Source organism: Polyodon spathula, chromosome 16 (assembly GCF_017654505.1).
Source record: "Polyodon spathula isolate WHYD16114869_AA chromosome 16, ASM1765450v1, whole genome shotgun sequence".
Taxonomy (NCBI): domain Eukaryota; kingdom Metazoa; phylum Chordata; class Actinopteri; order Acipenseriformes; family Polyodontidae; genus Polyodon; species Polyodon spathula.
The window spans coordinates 5,807,151-5,823,107 of record NC_054549.1 but is presented as its reverse complement, the minus strand read 5'-3'; the positions used below and the strand labels follow the sequence as shown (position 1 = coordinate 5,823,107).

At 37.0% G+C, this 15,957-nt stretch overlaps 1 protein-coding gene across 1 annotated transcript; it reads left to right on the top strand.

Moving 5' to 3' along the window:
* The first annotated feature begins 223 nt into the window (after positions 1 to 223).
* On the top strand, positions 224 to 13,862 carry LOC121329315. The gene is made up of 16 exons (XM_041274865.1): positions 224 to 386; positions 1,982 to 2,072; positions 2,503 to 2,664; positions 3,305 to 3,385; positions 4,200 to 4,272; positions 6,485 to 6,624; positions 7,135 to 7,281; positions 7,706 to 7,786; positions 8,008 to 8,083; positions 8,214 to 8,359; positions 9,143 to 9,334; positions 9,649 to 9,897; positions 10,446 to 10,610; positions 11,026 to 11,253; positions 11,738 to 11,786; positions 13,244 to 13,862. The coding sequence occupies exons 1-16, from the start codon at positions 307 to 309 to the stop codon at positions 13,324 to 13,326; spliced, it is 2,043 nt and encodes a 680-aa protein (XP_041130799.1). The 5' UTR covers positions 224 to 306; the 3' UTR covers positions 13,327 to 13,862.
* Positions 13,863 to 15,957: the final 2,095 nt, after the last annotated feature.

The window sequence follows — 15,957 nt, the reverse complement described above, 5'->3', positions numbered from 1 at the left end:
TCACCCTAAATAAAATAAATACATTTGTCCCTGTAAAGGTGTAATAAACAGCAGCTTAAACTATCCATCCAATGCAGTTGATTACTATACTATCTTGGGTTTACTCAAGAAATGTGAACTTTCGTCTGCCCTGCCCTGCCCTGCCTCTCCCTCAGTACACACCCACTTGCTGTCTATGTGCACAGGCATGTCTAGTGACACACTAAACATACATACATAAGGTAGCTAGCTCAGCAGCAGCTTAGGCTCAGTATCTCTCTCACACCGCTTGTGAAAGCAACTCTGGGATTATAAAGGAAACTCAAAATGGGGAGCAGCATGTCTTGCATTTCCCACCCAAACTGCAGGTTAAAATATTCAAGCAAGGGCTTCATGCGAAAGAAAAGGTATGTACAATTATTAACAGTTATGTTTCTTAATGAATGAATGGATTCATTTACGGAAATATGTTTTACTTACAATAAACTGATAATGGCTTCTTTGGGCTTTCTCTTGATTCAATATTTAAATGGCAACAAAACTTATTAACTTTGAAGAGCAATGTAGGTTTGAAAATGGAAGTGTTTTTTTTTCTTCCAGATTTAGTTAAATAGGACTTGCATTTGGAATTTACAATAGATACTATTAGCAACTAGACTGTCTCAGCATTTGACTGTGTGTTGTATTTTTTTTGCGGTACAACTGTGACAGCTTATAACTGAAACTAACACTAGACAGGGAAAACAAGTCATATAAGAAAGTGATTGTTTTCATTCATGAGAGAAAAACAAACAGCTCTGTGCTTCTTTGCCAGAACAAAAGACAGTCCAAGCCGAGAACAGTAAAGAGCATCTGGGTTAAACATAAGAACATTGGTTAATTTATTCCTAATATGGTGCGTTAATTATTGGTAATTACTGCTTCTTTTTCTAAACATTGCTAATAAATCAGTGGTAATTATTTAAACACATGCATGCACGCGCGCACACACACACACACACACACACACACACAAAAATATATAATATATTTATTAATACCCTTTTACCCAATTTTAATTGTTAATTTTAAATCAAACCCAACTAAACTGTCAACTTAAAAATAAGAGATAGCAGTCCAATCTGAATTAAAATGCTACTGGTTTTGAATAACAGGTGTGATGTAATTCAGATAATGTCATTTAAATTCAATGCTTTTTTGTAGTCAGTGGGCCCAATTAACTTGATTAGAAATGACAGTTAAAGTTGTGTACACACGGTCCACCCTTTCAGTAGCACTGCATCATTTTTTTCTAATGTTAATTATTATTGAGGTAACATATCAGCTGTATTTAACATATGCAGGTGACATATGCTGCCCCATGAAAATGACAATGTTCTTGTTTTAATCGTGTTTAGGTAGGTCTGATTACTGTAGGCAGACAATGGGCAGCAAAGTGACTGATTCAAATGGCTTGGATTTGATTAAGGATGAAGACCGTCAGTTGGCTTTGAAATGCAATCGAAGTTAAAGAGAATTTCCTGAAAACTAACAAAAGTAGAGGCAATAAAAAAAAACAAAAACAATAATAATAATCTGGTTCAATGCAACAGAATAAACCAAATAGTCTGACTTAAAAGGATATGTCAGGGCAAATTACCTGTTGACTAGATATTGGAATGCAAACATTTAATTTACACAAGAAATTTGGCAACATGGCAACGACAAAATACCACACTACAATACTACAAGTGCCAATTTACCATGCTGACTTTTAAATAACACATTTCAGTTCGTGGTACAACAAAAGAGATGCTAACTGATGTCTGTTGTCTGTACCTGCAATGGTACTAACAAACATTTTCTCCAAACGTGTGTTTACCTAAAATATCTGTTTGTTTTTAGCACTAGGGAAGAATTGACTATTTGCTTAAGGTATTAGTTATGGATGAGCCACCTGTGTTTGCAGGAAGCAAAGGAAAGTGGACAGTTTTTGTTCAATATTTATTCTTCTTCTTAACAGTAATGGACTGTTTCGTAAGAAATATCCCCAGGAAGGACAAGTGAAGTCAAACAGTATTGTCAACATACTGTGCTATATTTCGCCTAAAAAGGTAAGGCGCACTGTGTATCGTAAAAACTGATGTATAAATCGCATCAGTGTGTAAGTAGCCCCCCCCCCCTCCCTTTGAGACAACAATTTCAGGAAAAAGCCTATTGGTCACACTGGTGTAAAGTCGCTCCCCCCTTCTTAGGACCCCCTAAAAACACCTAGAAAATAGACTTATCCAAATGTTTTTACAATATTTATTAATAAGTGTGTACAGTATAATTGTTTAATTACTATAAATTTGGTTCCCAAGGAATGCTTAACAAGCCGTAATGCATTTCTTTCTCTTTACAATTATGACATTAAATGTACTGTATTATTTATTCTTTGAAAACGAGTAAAACGATTCCTTAGATTTCTGATAACAATTTTCTCAAGACGCTGTGGGAGTCTAGGTACCTCGTATCTAATTGAAATGTCTGCACCTTTTCCAGGACATGTCTACTAAAGACCTACAAAAAATAGAAAGCATTAACTGGGACCAGAAGCTTGCATATGATCCGAACAACGGGTGGAAGAAGAGCAGCACAAGCGTGAAGAACTTTGGGAAAATGATCTTCAGCTCCCCAGTCAAGTTCCGATTCCTGCACTGTCAGGTAGTTATTGACACGTACATGTGCTCGTCGTTGTAAACTTGCTCAACTGAAATAAAATAATACTGTACTTGTATTTCAATATATAAAAATGACAAGAACAATAATAGAACACAGCAGGATGTTATTGCCACTATGAAACTGCAACCGCCAAACAAAGGTTCTTGCAATGAAACATCACTTGGGCAGTGATTCACTCAGAACTGGGTACTTTTGACTGTGTCAAAACATGCAGGTGAACTTTCTTTGCCAGCAGATTGCACAATCCTGCACTGATCCATATGTAATGGGAAGAAAAAACCCTTTATGATAAGAGCCAGCGCAACTCACAGACATTCATTAGGATCATAATGAAACTGGGACAAGCAATTTGTCATGCTGGGTGGGTGTCAATGTCTAACATATATATATATATATATATATATATATATATATATATATATATATATATATATATATATATATATATAATCAAACACATCGTGGGAAAGTGAAAGCTAGGTATTCCTATCAGCCTGTTCACACAGACCCTGTTTTAATATTTCGAGGAGTGCATTCCATTCCAGTCTGAAGCACCTGAACTTGTTTATTTGTGTCTGAGAGTGTTTTAACCCAACTGCTTTCTTTTCTGTTCTTGCCCCAGGACATACATGACTGCTATTTGGACTTATTCCAGACACACCTTCATTTTCTATCAAACAGCTCCACTGGCTTAACCTATCAGGTAAGACGGTTGACAGATGACTTCAGCAGTTTTAACATCTGTACCCCCTTGGTCATGTAATTAATCTTCATAATGCATCAAGTTATCCTTTAAACAGGTCGTTCAATCGTGGCCATTATCGTTACCTCTCCGGGGCCAGTTTATACTTGATAATATACAATATGGCTCATGTGACCCAGGGCATTCTTTATGCATGTTTGCTTCTGAGATGTCACCTTAGATTCAGATGTCATCAGATTCCGGAACCTGCACAAGGTTGGAATGCTCAGAAAATTCCAAATAATCTACTGTAAACTGGTACAAGAGATACTCTTGTGGCGCACTGGAGACTGAACTCAACAAGTGCCACCCATGCATGGCGGCTGTGGGCAGTACTGGGCTGTTTGGAGATCTTTTGAACAAGACTTTAAACAATAAAACCCATGTTACAGAAGAGGTTCCCTGGCTAAATGCCAACACAGGTCAACAATTCTAGCGTGGTTGAATTTTTCCTGGCCCGCTTCTGACATGCCTGGGAATCTTTAAATATATATCAAATAGATAAATGCACCAAGGACTAGTACGAATCCTCCTGAACTGCAGTGACACTTGTACAGTCATGCAGCTTTGCTTGTTTCCAGTCATTTCTGTCTGGACCAGATTCACACCAGCCTACAGCTGAAAAGATTGTTACACACAATGAGTCACTGCCCCACCTAGCTGGGCTCCTCATAAACTGGATTACACTCACTTGTTTTTTTTTCTCTCACTAAACCTGGTTGTAAACCTGTGTTTTTTCTCCTCATAATTATGTTTTGTTTTGCGTTTTGCGCAGGGAACATTACCCCTGAAGGAGATCAACGTGTGCAGAAGTGAGAGAGATGGTGAACATGCCTTTCAGATAGCAGGTTAGTAACTCTCCAGAATGGCTTGAAGTTGGTTAGAAAAAAGAGAACAATAGGGTTAAAGATCTCAAGCAGTGATGCTGGGTCCTATGCACAAAGCCTTATCTCTTGAGGTTTTGAAAGAATGTTTAAAATTCAGGACTGGTCTACAGAAGCATTTTGTCAATATCAAGCATTATTTAATAAAACAACCCAGTTATATGCTGGAACACAGCCCCAATATAGAGAACATCCAGCAGGCTCCAGAATGATTTGCATGTTTTTGTGGTCAGATGACAAGGTTTCCTTGCAACAGCAGAAAGTAGTTATTTAGCAGTGCTGGAAAACTCTAAAACAGGAGCACTGTACGTTAAAACGGCGTTGCACTTACCCACTCCCTGTGGTGCACCCCATGACAAATTCCTAATTTAATGCATCCTGAACCATTTGAGCGGTAATAGCTTCAGGGATTTGTGTTGCTTTCCGGTTAAGTCTGTGCTAAATCACCTGCATTATGAGGAAGCCTTGTGGGACACTATAAGGGAAGCTTGGGAGTACCTACATGCAATCACGCAGGAAGTGGCTAATAAAGCCCATTCTTGCACGCTCAGCAGCATGTATTTCTTTGTTTTAGAGGGACTGTACCGTAATCATTTTTAAATACCACGTTAATGTTACTGTTGACGTTGAAAGGCCCACACTGTGTGCAGAATCTTTTTCAGCAGAATTGTTGTTTTTCAAAAACATTTAAGTTCTTACAGCATTAATGACTGCCACCTCCAATCAGAAGCATTAAACAGTGGGACTGATGACTTATTTATTGAGCTTTGTCATAAAAATACAAACAACAGATCATTTACTGCTGCGCTAGTTAAGTGGCGGCAACAGATGCCGTCAGAGTTCATTTACATGGTGCTGACTGGTTATGACAGATGTTTATGTTATTATTGCCTCTTCATTGAAGCTCAATTATGTCTGCTTTATTTCTCAAGACATCTTTTTAAATTTATTTTTTTCCAGCCTTAAATACAAAAGCAGTAACAATAAGCAACTTAATACAATAACTGGTAATATGACCGTATATCATCTTGTGATGGTGTTATGGTGCATGGCCTTGTTTTCAGACACAGGCCCCCTTGTTACCCGGCAGGTGTTTTGCCAGCTGAACTGTCAGGTCAAAAGTCTATCGTCCACCAAGTCATCATTAACTCCAGCCTATGGCAAATTCCTTAGCAATAGGTTTAACTCCAGCTTGTTATCGCTGACGTTCATGCTTATAACCCTATTCATTTGTCATCTCTGAGCCCTTGAGGTGAATCATGGTGACATAAAAAATCTTTACTTGCTCTGAGACAAGAGCCTCTGTTTATGTTCTGCAAATAAATGCCGTGGCGTTACAGCTCAATGGAATGCTGCTTTATACCTTTGGAATGAGCAAACAAGGGCAGGCACTTAACTAAGAAGCCCGACTCTGGAACCTAAAAAAGAAAGAAAGGAAAAAAAAAAACTTTGTCTCAGCCAGAAAAAAAAGTTATTTGTGGGTCAAATAAAGTTGGTATTCTTTCAAGATTTTTTTTGGACAGACAAGAATAAGTTTTGTGTAGAAGAGGATTTGTACTTTGGCTTCGAAATTATTTTTCTATTTTAACCTGGGCTTGTTGATTTGTAGATTCACTGACAGCTACGACCAAACATTCTGCACCACCCTATGGAATGAACTAATATTGCTTCATAAAGTCGAATGAAACCTGCTGAATAATGTTACGTTAACATGTTAAGTTACATACCGCTTTGTAGTTTTCCATATACTTAATGAAAAACTTCCAAATTTTAAAATGTGACATTTTGAAACTTAACATGAAATAGTGTACTACTATTGACTTTTGTGATATAATTTTGTAGTTTCTTCGATTACATGATGTTAAATAAAATATCTGAATTATGTCCATAGCTTTTTTTATTTTAAATGATGCCTCAATACTAAAATTGTAGGTGATGCCAAACTTTTGTCAGTAGCTGTAGCTAACCCTGAGTGCTCTGCTTTGGAGCTGTAGCTCTGCTAACCCTGCGTGCTCTGTTTCGTAGCTGTAGCTCTGCTAACCCTGTGTGCTCTGCTTTGGAGCTGTAGCTCTGCTAACCCTGTGTGCTCTGCTTTGGAGCTGTAGCTCTGCTAACCCTGTGTGCTCTGTTTCGTAGCTGTAGCTCTGCTAACCCTGTGTGCTCTGATGTGTTTTAGGCTCGTGCTTAAACTCCATTGTAGTCTACTGCTCCAGCGAAGAAGAGCTCCAGACATGGCTCACACAACTTAAGAAGCAGGTTGAGCTGAATGGAGGGAGTTTTACTTCAGCAGATACAAAAACCTACGCTAGGCTTAAGGTATATATATTTTTTAAGACATGTGATAATAACTTTGAGACTATGCATTCATTACATGCCAAATGAGGTGAAGCGTGGGAATAAAGAATGTGCTTTGTTAACATGGAATGATGCATGTGCAAATCCTTCTATGGGGGAATTTGTACCAGGGAGTGCCAGGTCCTGTGAACAGTGCAGTCAGACTAAAGAATCCTCACAGATTTGCTAGACATGCAGTAACCTCCTAACCCTAAAGTGCGTGCTCCGGGCAGTGCAATATCCCTTTTCAAAGATGCATTCATTTCAAATGATGGGCATATCGTTTAGTTTTTTAGTAAAGAAATTCCTACTCCTCTAGCTATTGAGATTTCTCTATACCTGAGCGCAGCACTGACTTTAAAACACTCAATCATAACAGAAGTACTAAAAAATAAACTTAGTAACTTTGAGACAAATGTTTCATTTTAGTCAATGTGTAATGGTTAGTAATTTAAGAGTACTGAATGCAAGCCTTTTGTGCATTTTCCTTAGAATGTGAAAGAGCATGGTAAAGAGAAAGAGGAATTGAGGAAGTCTGTGGAAAATGAGATGATCTTCGAATGGGAAGGATCGCAGAGAGAATCTTTAGGCCAAATCACCTTTGTGACAAAGACCAAGATGCAGCATTTACCATGCCAGGTAAGCAGCGGTGTTCCAGCCTCTATAATAAGCATGCCAACGCGAAATATAACAAATATGTGAAAGTGAAAAAAAAAAAAACATTTCTTAAGGGTAGAAAGGCATTTCGAATTCATGTGTGTTGAATACAATGCCACGTCTGTCATTACACTGCCACATAACAAACACAGGTTTACAGAAATGGAATTTCTCTGTATTGAACAAGTGAGATCTAAAATACCTACCCTAGCTTGATAAGAAGTATAGAGACTGGTTTAGCAACTGGTTTAGTGTGCATACCCGCGACTGGTTTTTCAACTGCCCATCCATTTTATTGAGTCCTGTGGCAGTAAGAGTCAGCTTCTGCACCAGTAAAAGCAGCCAGCAGGTTTTATTGGGAGTGTCTGTCGAATAATGCTGCATTTTCAAATGTTGTCTCTTACAGGATCAATACGATCGACTCCTGGTCCTGTACCCTGCAACTCTCATTATCCTATCTGATGAAGACGACGGACTTTTCTACAAGGTAATTTAAGGCTTTACGTTTTCAGGACACCAGCTGGATAAATAGTTAAACGGGCGTCAGCATTTGGCTATATTGCAGTTTAGATTAGAAGGTGACTGTACAGCAATTATTAACCCAGTCCATTCAATTAGTCATATAGTACTGAATATCAATAAAGCACATGCAAGAAAAGAAAAAAAAAAAAAAAAAACATGCGATAACATTCTATTGTTTTATTACAGGGTAAACTTCCTCTCAATGCGATAACAGTATCAACAGGCAGCAATGAAGACAACCCTAACACATTCAGGATTGAAGGTAAGTGAGAACCTTGTGTGTGTGTGTGTGTGTGTGTGTGGGGGGGGGGGGGCTTGTTTTGTATATATTGATAGCCAGTCACTGATGGGAAATCTCAGATTTTAAAACAGTTCTCCCCGACTCCCTTTAGGCAAACTAATTAACCCTATAATTGTAACGTGCTTGGATCAGTGCGATTACCAGGAATGGCTACGACATCTCCGCGCTTTACAGGTTGCAGTTGAAGGGCCTCCAGCAAATGTTTATGACATCATCTACACACCCACTGAAAAAGAGGTGAGGACTGGAAGTACAGCTACAGACAAGAGTTTTGCCTCACCTTATAGAGCTAACTAATTTTGCTTCATGAAGTCGATTGAAACCTGCTGAAGAATGTTACGTTAGCATACTGGATAACTTACCGCTTTGTAGTTTTTCATATTCTTAACAAAAAAAAAAACGGACAAATTGAAAAATGTGACATTTCAAAATAGACGTTTCTTTGATTGCACAACATTAAATAAAAGATCTCAATTATGTTCATATAGCCTATGTTTTAATTATGTCTCAATCCTACAATTCTAGGTGATGCAAAACTTTTGGCCACAGCTTTAGAGTGCATTTGTTGCAGTTTTGAGTTGTTTGGTTTTTTGGGTGAAAGGTGATTATCCAACAGTAGGACAGTCCATACACACCCTACAGCTGAAGATTATTACAAGTCAAGCCTAGTGCAGGAAGCAACAAATCTGAACTTGCCTGTCATTCACTTGTAAATGCATTTCAACATGAACACCTTGTAATACTTCCTCTACATGCTTCTCATTGTCTAACTGATGGTCAAATTCCGCGTGCATTCTTGTGATACAAAAGGCTGACTAGAAACCGGCCTAAGAAAACCGCTAAAGCTATTTTAATGAGCTTCGTTTCACAGAAAGCAGGGCGAGAGGTCAGGCAACAATGCCAGGTCCCAGGGGTAGAGGGTCATTTGACCAGAATCTAATATTGTTATTATATTTTATTGAGTATGGACTACTTAGAAAACTACATATTAAAAACATGTCAACGTTTCCTCCGTTTTAGCCTCCTAGAGACAGCAGAGTCTCAGTTCAGTCCAAGCGGGGGAGTAATACCCGAGTTCAGGCTCAGAAAAGCCATAGCTGGTCTCAGCAGCCGCCACCCAGAGACTCTGGAGCAGGCAGGAGCGCGTTCGATTTCCCCATTGAAGACCACGAGGACCAGCTTATGTCACCCGAATATGCAAAACCTTTCTGCGTAAGTCTGTCCGCTCTCAAAAAGCTTATCAGCAGATAAGTCTATATGCTGATTATCTGACAATCAGCTGCTATAGGGTTCAAAGTACGCATTTAAATTGTGCCAGAACCCCCAACAAACAGGTTGATACAAACTCTTATGATTTGCTTTTTTGAAGCAGACGACACCAGGTCAGTGACAGTTATACAATTACCTTTGTGTAGTTTTCTTTATTCCCCCAAAGTACAAAGAGCACTTTTTGTTCAGTATAGTATCTATATTCCCACATTTTGACATTACAGCTGTGTTTATCCAGTCTGTTTTATGATTCATAGCACATTTCAAGTCGCCCCGCCTCCATCGACATGCAGAAAACATGCAGATTAAGTGGAAGAAGCAGCACCCGGTCATCAAACGTACAATCTATAATGGAGATCCACCCGCCCCCTGCAAGGTTCTCTGTTCCTGACAGAGACTCCTATGCCTCCACTGAAGACCCCCTGTCTCCTGTCTATAACATGCCGTACAGCTCTCTGCCACTGGAGTGTCCTGCAGATGATGTGAGCAAGCTACCACTTATAAAGGTAGGAACGTCTCTCTGTGTTTGTCTCTCTGTGTTTGTCTGCCAGCCTTCATATAACATTACAACCAGCTTTTTAACTAGTGTTATTATTATTATTATTATATTATTATTGATCAGTCGTTTAGCAGATGCTTTTATCCAAAGCGACTTACAGAGACTAGGGGGTGAACTATACTGCTGCAATGTCACTTACAATAGGACCTCGGTTTTACATCTCATCCGAAGAACGGAGCACAAGGAGGTTAAGTGACTTGCTCAGGGTCATGCACAGTGAGTCAGTGGCTGAGCTGTGATTGAACTGGGAACCTCCTGGTAACAAGCCCCTTTCTTTAACCACTGGACCCCCATATAAAATACCAGTATTCTTCAAGCTATCTGTAACTGTTTTTTAGAGTTATAACAGGGGAACCACTGAACAAACCTTGTAAAAAAACAAACCCATAAGCTAAGAAACAACAATGCCGAGTCTTATGAACGTGAACCTCACATGGTTCTCACAATCCTGCTGGAGTTCACTGAACTGACTGCTGTGTTGTTTCAATTTTTCAGTATAATAGCTGGAGCACACCTCAGTCATCCATCCAAAACCATCAGTCTTCTGTCCTACAAAGATATTCTGATATGTGTGCTCCAAGAAAGCCACTGACCCCTCTATATGACGATCCATATACACCAAACGACTGCCTTGACAAAGACACCAGCCTGGAAACTGAAGTAAGTTTGTCACAACTGGTGTTTACTTTTTAATACTGAACATTAATTCTGTAACCTTCAAATGCCTGTGCTTAAATATGGCTCCAAATATAGGGACTTTAAAGACGTGCCAAATAACAAACACTGTGGCAAAGACATTGACAATTGTATTAACACCAATGCAAGTTATAATTTTCATATGTTTTGTACATTTTATTCTTCAAAACCATAATTTAAATACATTCATAGTAAGAATGCACTTCCAGCAAAAACTGAACATTAATTATTGGAGATTTATATTTCCTATAAATATTTCCTGTTATTTAAATATTAACTGTTATACATGTTTGAATTAGAATTCTTAACCAGAAGTTTTTTTTAACCATAAACAAGATTTAATCATAGAGTTTGAACTAAATGTAATTGCATTTTACAGTGTTCAGACAACCACAAGCACCCTGCACTCGACAGACTGGATGGCGATTATGCATTACCTAGGTCCTTCAAACTGTCCACCCCTCCCTTAGGAAATAGGAAAAGGAACCCACCATTAATAAAACAAGAAGCACGAACTGAACCGTTATCGAGACAGGACTGCACCAGAGACCACTCGACAGTGAAACTCCTGCCTGCACCTCCAGCACTGCATGGGTGTAACACAGAAGTATGTTTGCCTGCTGTCGTAAATTTCAATAATCGATGAAGATACACAATAAATTAATTTTAAACAATTAAAAACACAATCTGATAATTACATACAATGAAAAAGTATAATAGGTTCCAATATTAAACATATATATTTGACACAAATAGGACAGAGTATCTAATACTGTATATTTTTTTCGCCCCATCAGATTGTAGAAGATTTAATTTATTCATGATACTATTCTACTAGAATACTGAAAAAAACGGAAATTGACAAAAAAAATTAAAAATAAAGTGTGTGTACAGAACCCACTGACTACATTATAGATCTCTAGAAGGAATGTGTCTGAGGGTTTGTTGACACCTGAGTTCTACCACACTTGGATAACAATAAAAACAGCCTAGAGTTTTGTGACGTTACAACAATATCTGTAAGGACAAAGAACTACTGACCTGAAAGGCTATGGTGAATTATTCTAAATAAACTTTTCTTTTCTTTGCAGAAAAGCTACTTGTTGGAAAAAGTTCAGAGTTCTATGACTCATTTAAAAGGTATGTGTTTAGTGTTTCCCTTAAAAGTGAACATCATGTGATTCGATTAGCGTGAGAACGGTCTATAGCCAATCATCCTGATTGAAGACAAGTAATAATGATGGACAACACTTAGCAAATATAGCTCCAGAAAGGCACTAGATTATCTTAACAATGTACAATGTTTAACTAGTGTTACCATACGACTCCGTGTTCACTGGGACATTTCAGCCTTTTCAACACATCGCAATGCATTTTGGTACATTTTACCTGTCTCAGGTACCTTTTTTCTTTAAGAGAAGCAGGACTACGTTTACCAGAATGCACTGGGGTATGAGTTAAAAAGCTCAAACTGCCCCAGTGATAATGGAGTCATATGTTAACGCTATCTGTAATGACAAAGCACTCCTAGCATGAGGCACTTAGCAATACTACAATAAAATAGAAAGGTCTGGTTGAGCATAAAGGGCAAGAGCATGTCTGAAATGAATAGAACTGTTTTAACCCTATAAAACCACCAGGGAATGGCCCATAACAATAACTTGCCTGTTCCTAGCTGCAAATAAGTTTCTCTCTAGTTTTATACCATCAAAATGGGTTTGTTCCTTTCAGAAAACATTCCTATAGCCTTCCCCTCACTGTTAAATAGAGCCTGCATCTACTGCAGCAATATATCTTACAGCAAATGTATTTTTAAACTTTTTTTTTTAAAGATTTGTTAAGACATAAAGCAATATGAAATCTTCCAAAAATATGTTGGCTTTTTTTAGATGACTCCTCTGGGCACAATGTGATTATACATCTTATTGAAAGCTACAGAGAAAGCCAGGCGGGTACGTCAAAAGTGTGTGCCAACTACTGAAAAAATAAAAAAAAATCAATAAAAATCAATAATAAATCACTGTGAAATGGCTCTTAATCATTACTACCTGACTGGTAGACTTTAACTATTTGGGCTTTATGATTTGGTTATTCACAAAATCTTACAATGTCGTCAGCATTACGAAAAACTGTCTTGTTTTGGAAGTTGTCTTTTGCATTGCAGCGCGGGGCTATCAGGGTGCATGCCCTTGTTCGTGACAGGGCAGGGTGTGTGCAATGCAAGATTGTACTTGTTACAAAATTCATTTAATACACAAAAGCTTAAATAAAGCTAAACAAATACAGAGTCATAATAATAACAATTTAAAAAAAAAATACAATACCATAATCTTTAACTTTACTGTACATGGGCTTCATAGCATGCTCTTTTTTATGACTGCTGTATTTAATCAGTTTGGATTACAGTATTTGAATAGGTTAGGTATTAACAGTATGCTGCTATGGTAGATGATACTAGAAATATTATAGTCAGGACCTGAAGACTTTAATGAACAGATCTTTAAAAAAATGATGCATGTCAGTCAATTGTATGACACTTAACTAATATACTGGATTACCTGACTGAATCTTAAATACACAATTATCAATCATTACAGGGAACACTAACCTGGATCCCAAGGAACATGATGATCTAGATTATGACAACATTTGGGACTCTGACTCTCACAGGAGAAAATGATTCATCCACCCCTCCTGGAAGCTCATCAATCTGTGCATGGAAGACGTCAGCAAAAAGTCAACACAAAAGAGATGATCGCGATACCATGTATCAGACATATATACAAAGAAACAAGTAAAAACCTTGAATAAGTAACTCCTTCACCTATTCCTGAAGATCGTGAAACAGGAGCCAAGAGCAATGTCATTATCAGTCAGCAGAGTTTCCAGCAGCTGCTGTGCAGCCCACACCCTTTTCATGGTATGAATTAGTTACCGCTGGATAGGACTCGGGGGACTCAATGGAGGTGTTTGGAATAGACGTTTCCAGAGGTACAGGAGTAGAAGCGACAGACTCACAAGGCCCTTGTAAGTGCATGGTGTTCAGCAGGAGCCAGTTGATAACACATCGAGATGGGCCAGAGAAATGATTGCATTGGATAGCCAGGTTTATAAGGAGTATAAACACCTCTGAGATGAATTCACCCACTGGGTGATAAAGTAGCAATGAGGTTTTCAGCTGTGTTGTTAAGAATGTGAAGTATTAATTCAAACTAGAATAATGAGAAACATGTTTATATATATATATATATATATATATATATATATATATATATATATATATAATATATATATATATATATATATAATATATATATATATAATGATAATAATAATAACAAAGGTATTTCTAAACCTTTTTTGTATTTTAGATTTCATTGTTCAAGTTCAGCCTTTGTTTCTTGGATTCCCTATACATTTGGGTTACCTTTTAAACTGTATTACAGTCTTACATTATTTTAATATTTATTTTTATGTGCCAGTATAAACGCGATTCTTGCTGAAATAAATATTTAAAAAAGGTTGTCTGTAAAGGATACACCACTTTCGATTTCTCTTTGCATTCTAAAGAACTGCAATTTTAAAAGAACTGATTTGCCCTTTTCATTTCTGTTTTATTTGCATTTCATTTGAGGCTTTGCTACGGTATTCAGGGTCTCTGGCACAGTATGAGAGAGGTGCAGTCCTGTGTAATATATAAGCACAGTGAATAATTTGCATATTTATTTATTTATTTATTTGTATTTAATATTCAAATGTTGTATTGCTTGCACTTTATTTTTTACTTTGTAAATACCTTTGTTGTAATGTTTGAAAATGTGTTGTTGAAATATCCATTGAAAATAAACCTGTGAAAAGACAAACGTAATGCTGCAGTAATGTTTATAAAAATCTTAACAACAAGAATGTTATGCAACAGATATTTTTTTTTTAAAACAATGGATTTAAAGTCGTGGCATTTGATAGCATTTTTCACCGAAGCACTTTCTTTTCAAATGTATGGTTTTTCTTATTAAACACGACACAAGCTTGCTCTGGCTGAGAAGTCAGTAACAAGTCCTGACAATTCCCTCCGATGTCTCAAAACCAGATCATGTACTTTACAAAGGAAAACTGAGCATGAGACATATTCCCCGATTCAAATTCAAATCTACACTAACATCAACTAACGCAATCTGTCTTTGCAGTGTTATGTTTTTAAAAAAAAAAAAAAACGACTAAAAATTTTTTTCCACACATTCACAAATCATATAAACCCATTTGAAAGGTATAACTTTCGGGTAAGAGCAAATGTGTTGTCGTTTTAGTTCAAAAAATTCGTTACTTTTGAATTGACTTTGAATATTTATATATTATATCTATGATAACAATAATATATATATATATATATATATATATATATATATATATATATATATATATATATATATATATATATTACAAAAATAAACAGATTAGTTATCCTTACACTACATGTGAAAGAAAGCTAAACTGGGGGTCTGGTGAAAATAACCTGGCTGAGTTGTTGACGTGTGTGTTTTATTTTTACTGTAAATTTACTTTTCGAAATAAACATGTTCTGTTATCCTTTAGTAGTGATCCAGTTATTCCAAGCTACATCATGTTAAAACAATGCCTATTTTCAATCCTTTAACCTTAGCACTGTCAAGAAGAAAATAGGTACAGATTTATTTATTTTTGTTCTGTTGAGCAAACATTTACATTTAACTTAAAACGGCAAAGCTTAAGCATACGTTTTAAGTTATATTGTTGGTACATTTTCACGAATTAAATGAAGGAAAACAAACAAACAAACCTTATTCGTAGCTGACACCTTATTTCACCTTCGACGATATTTTCAATGTACGGTGTGAAAATAGGCAGCTGTTGCTGCACGTGCGTTTTGCATTACTTTGATTAAAGGTTCCATTTAATCCTGCAGTACCACCTGGGGTAACCCATAGTAACAGAATGAATTGGGGGGGGGGGGGGGGGGGGGGGTTGATTAGTACTGTTTATTATACAGCACAAGAGTCATATGACTGTAACGACTACTGCACCATCATCATTTGTTTCTTTTTTTAATACTGTTAATCCATAGGTTTGTCAGTGTGATAGGAAATTATACATACTTTTTATTCATGTGACATTTATTTACAGAGGTACTTTTTAAAAAATCCTTAAAAACATTATCAGTTATGTCATATATATATATGAATTATTGTAAGCTAGATACACTTGTTTAAATCACCCCCTCCAAAAGCAATACAGTAATAGTTTTTAATTTTAATTTATTTAAAAAAATTGAATT

Coding starts and splice junctions, on each gene's coding strand:
- LOC121329315 (XM_041274865.1), top strand. CDS start 307: ATGGGGAGCAGCATGTCTTGCATTTCCCACCCAAACTGCAGGTTAAAA. Junction 7,282..7,705: donor TGCAGCATTTACCATGCCAG/GTAAGCAGCGGT, acceptor TGTCTCTTACAG/GATCAATACGATCGACTCCT. Junction 9,898..10,445: donor GCAAGCTACCACTTATAAAG/GTAGGAACGTCT, acceptor TCAATTTTTCAG/TATAATAGCTGGAGCACACC.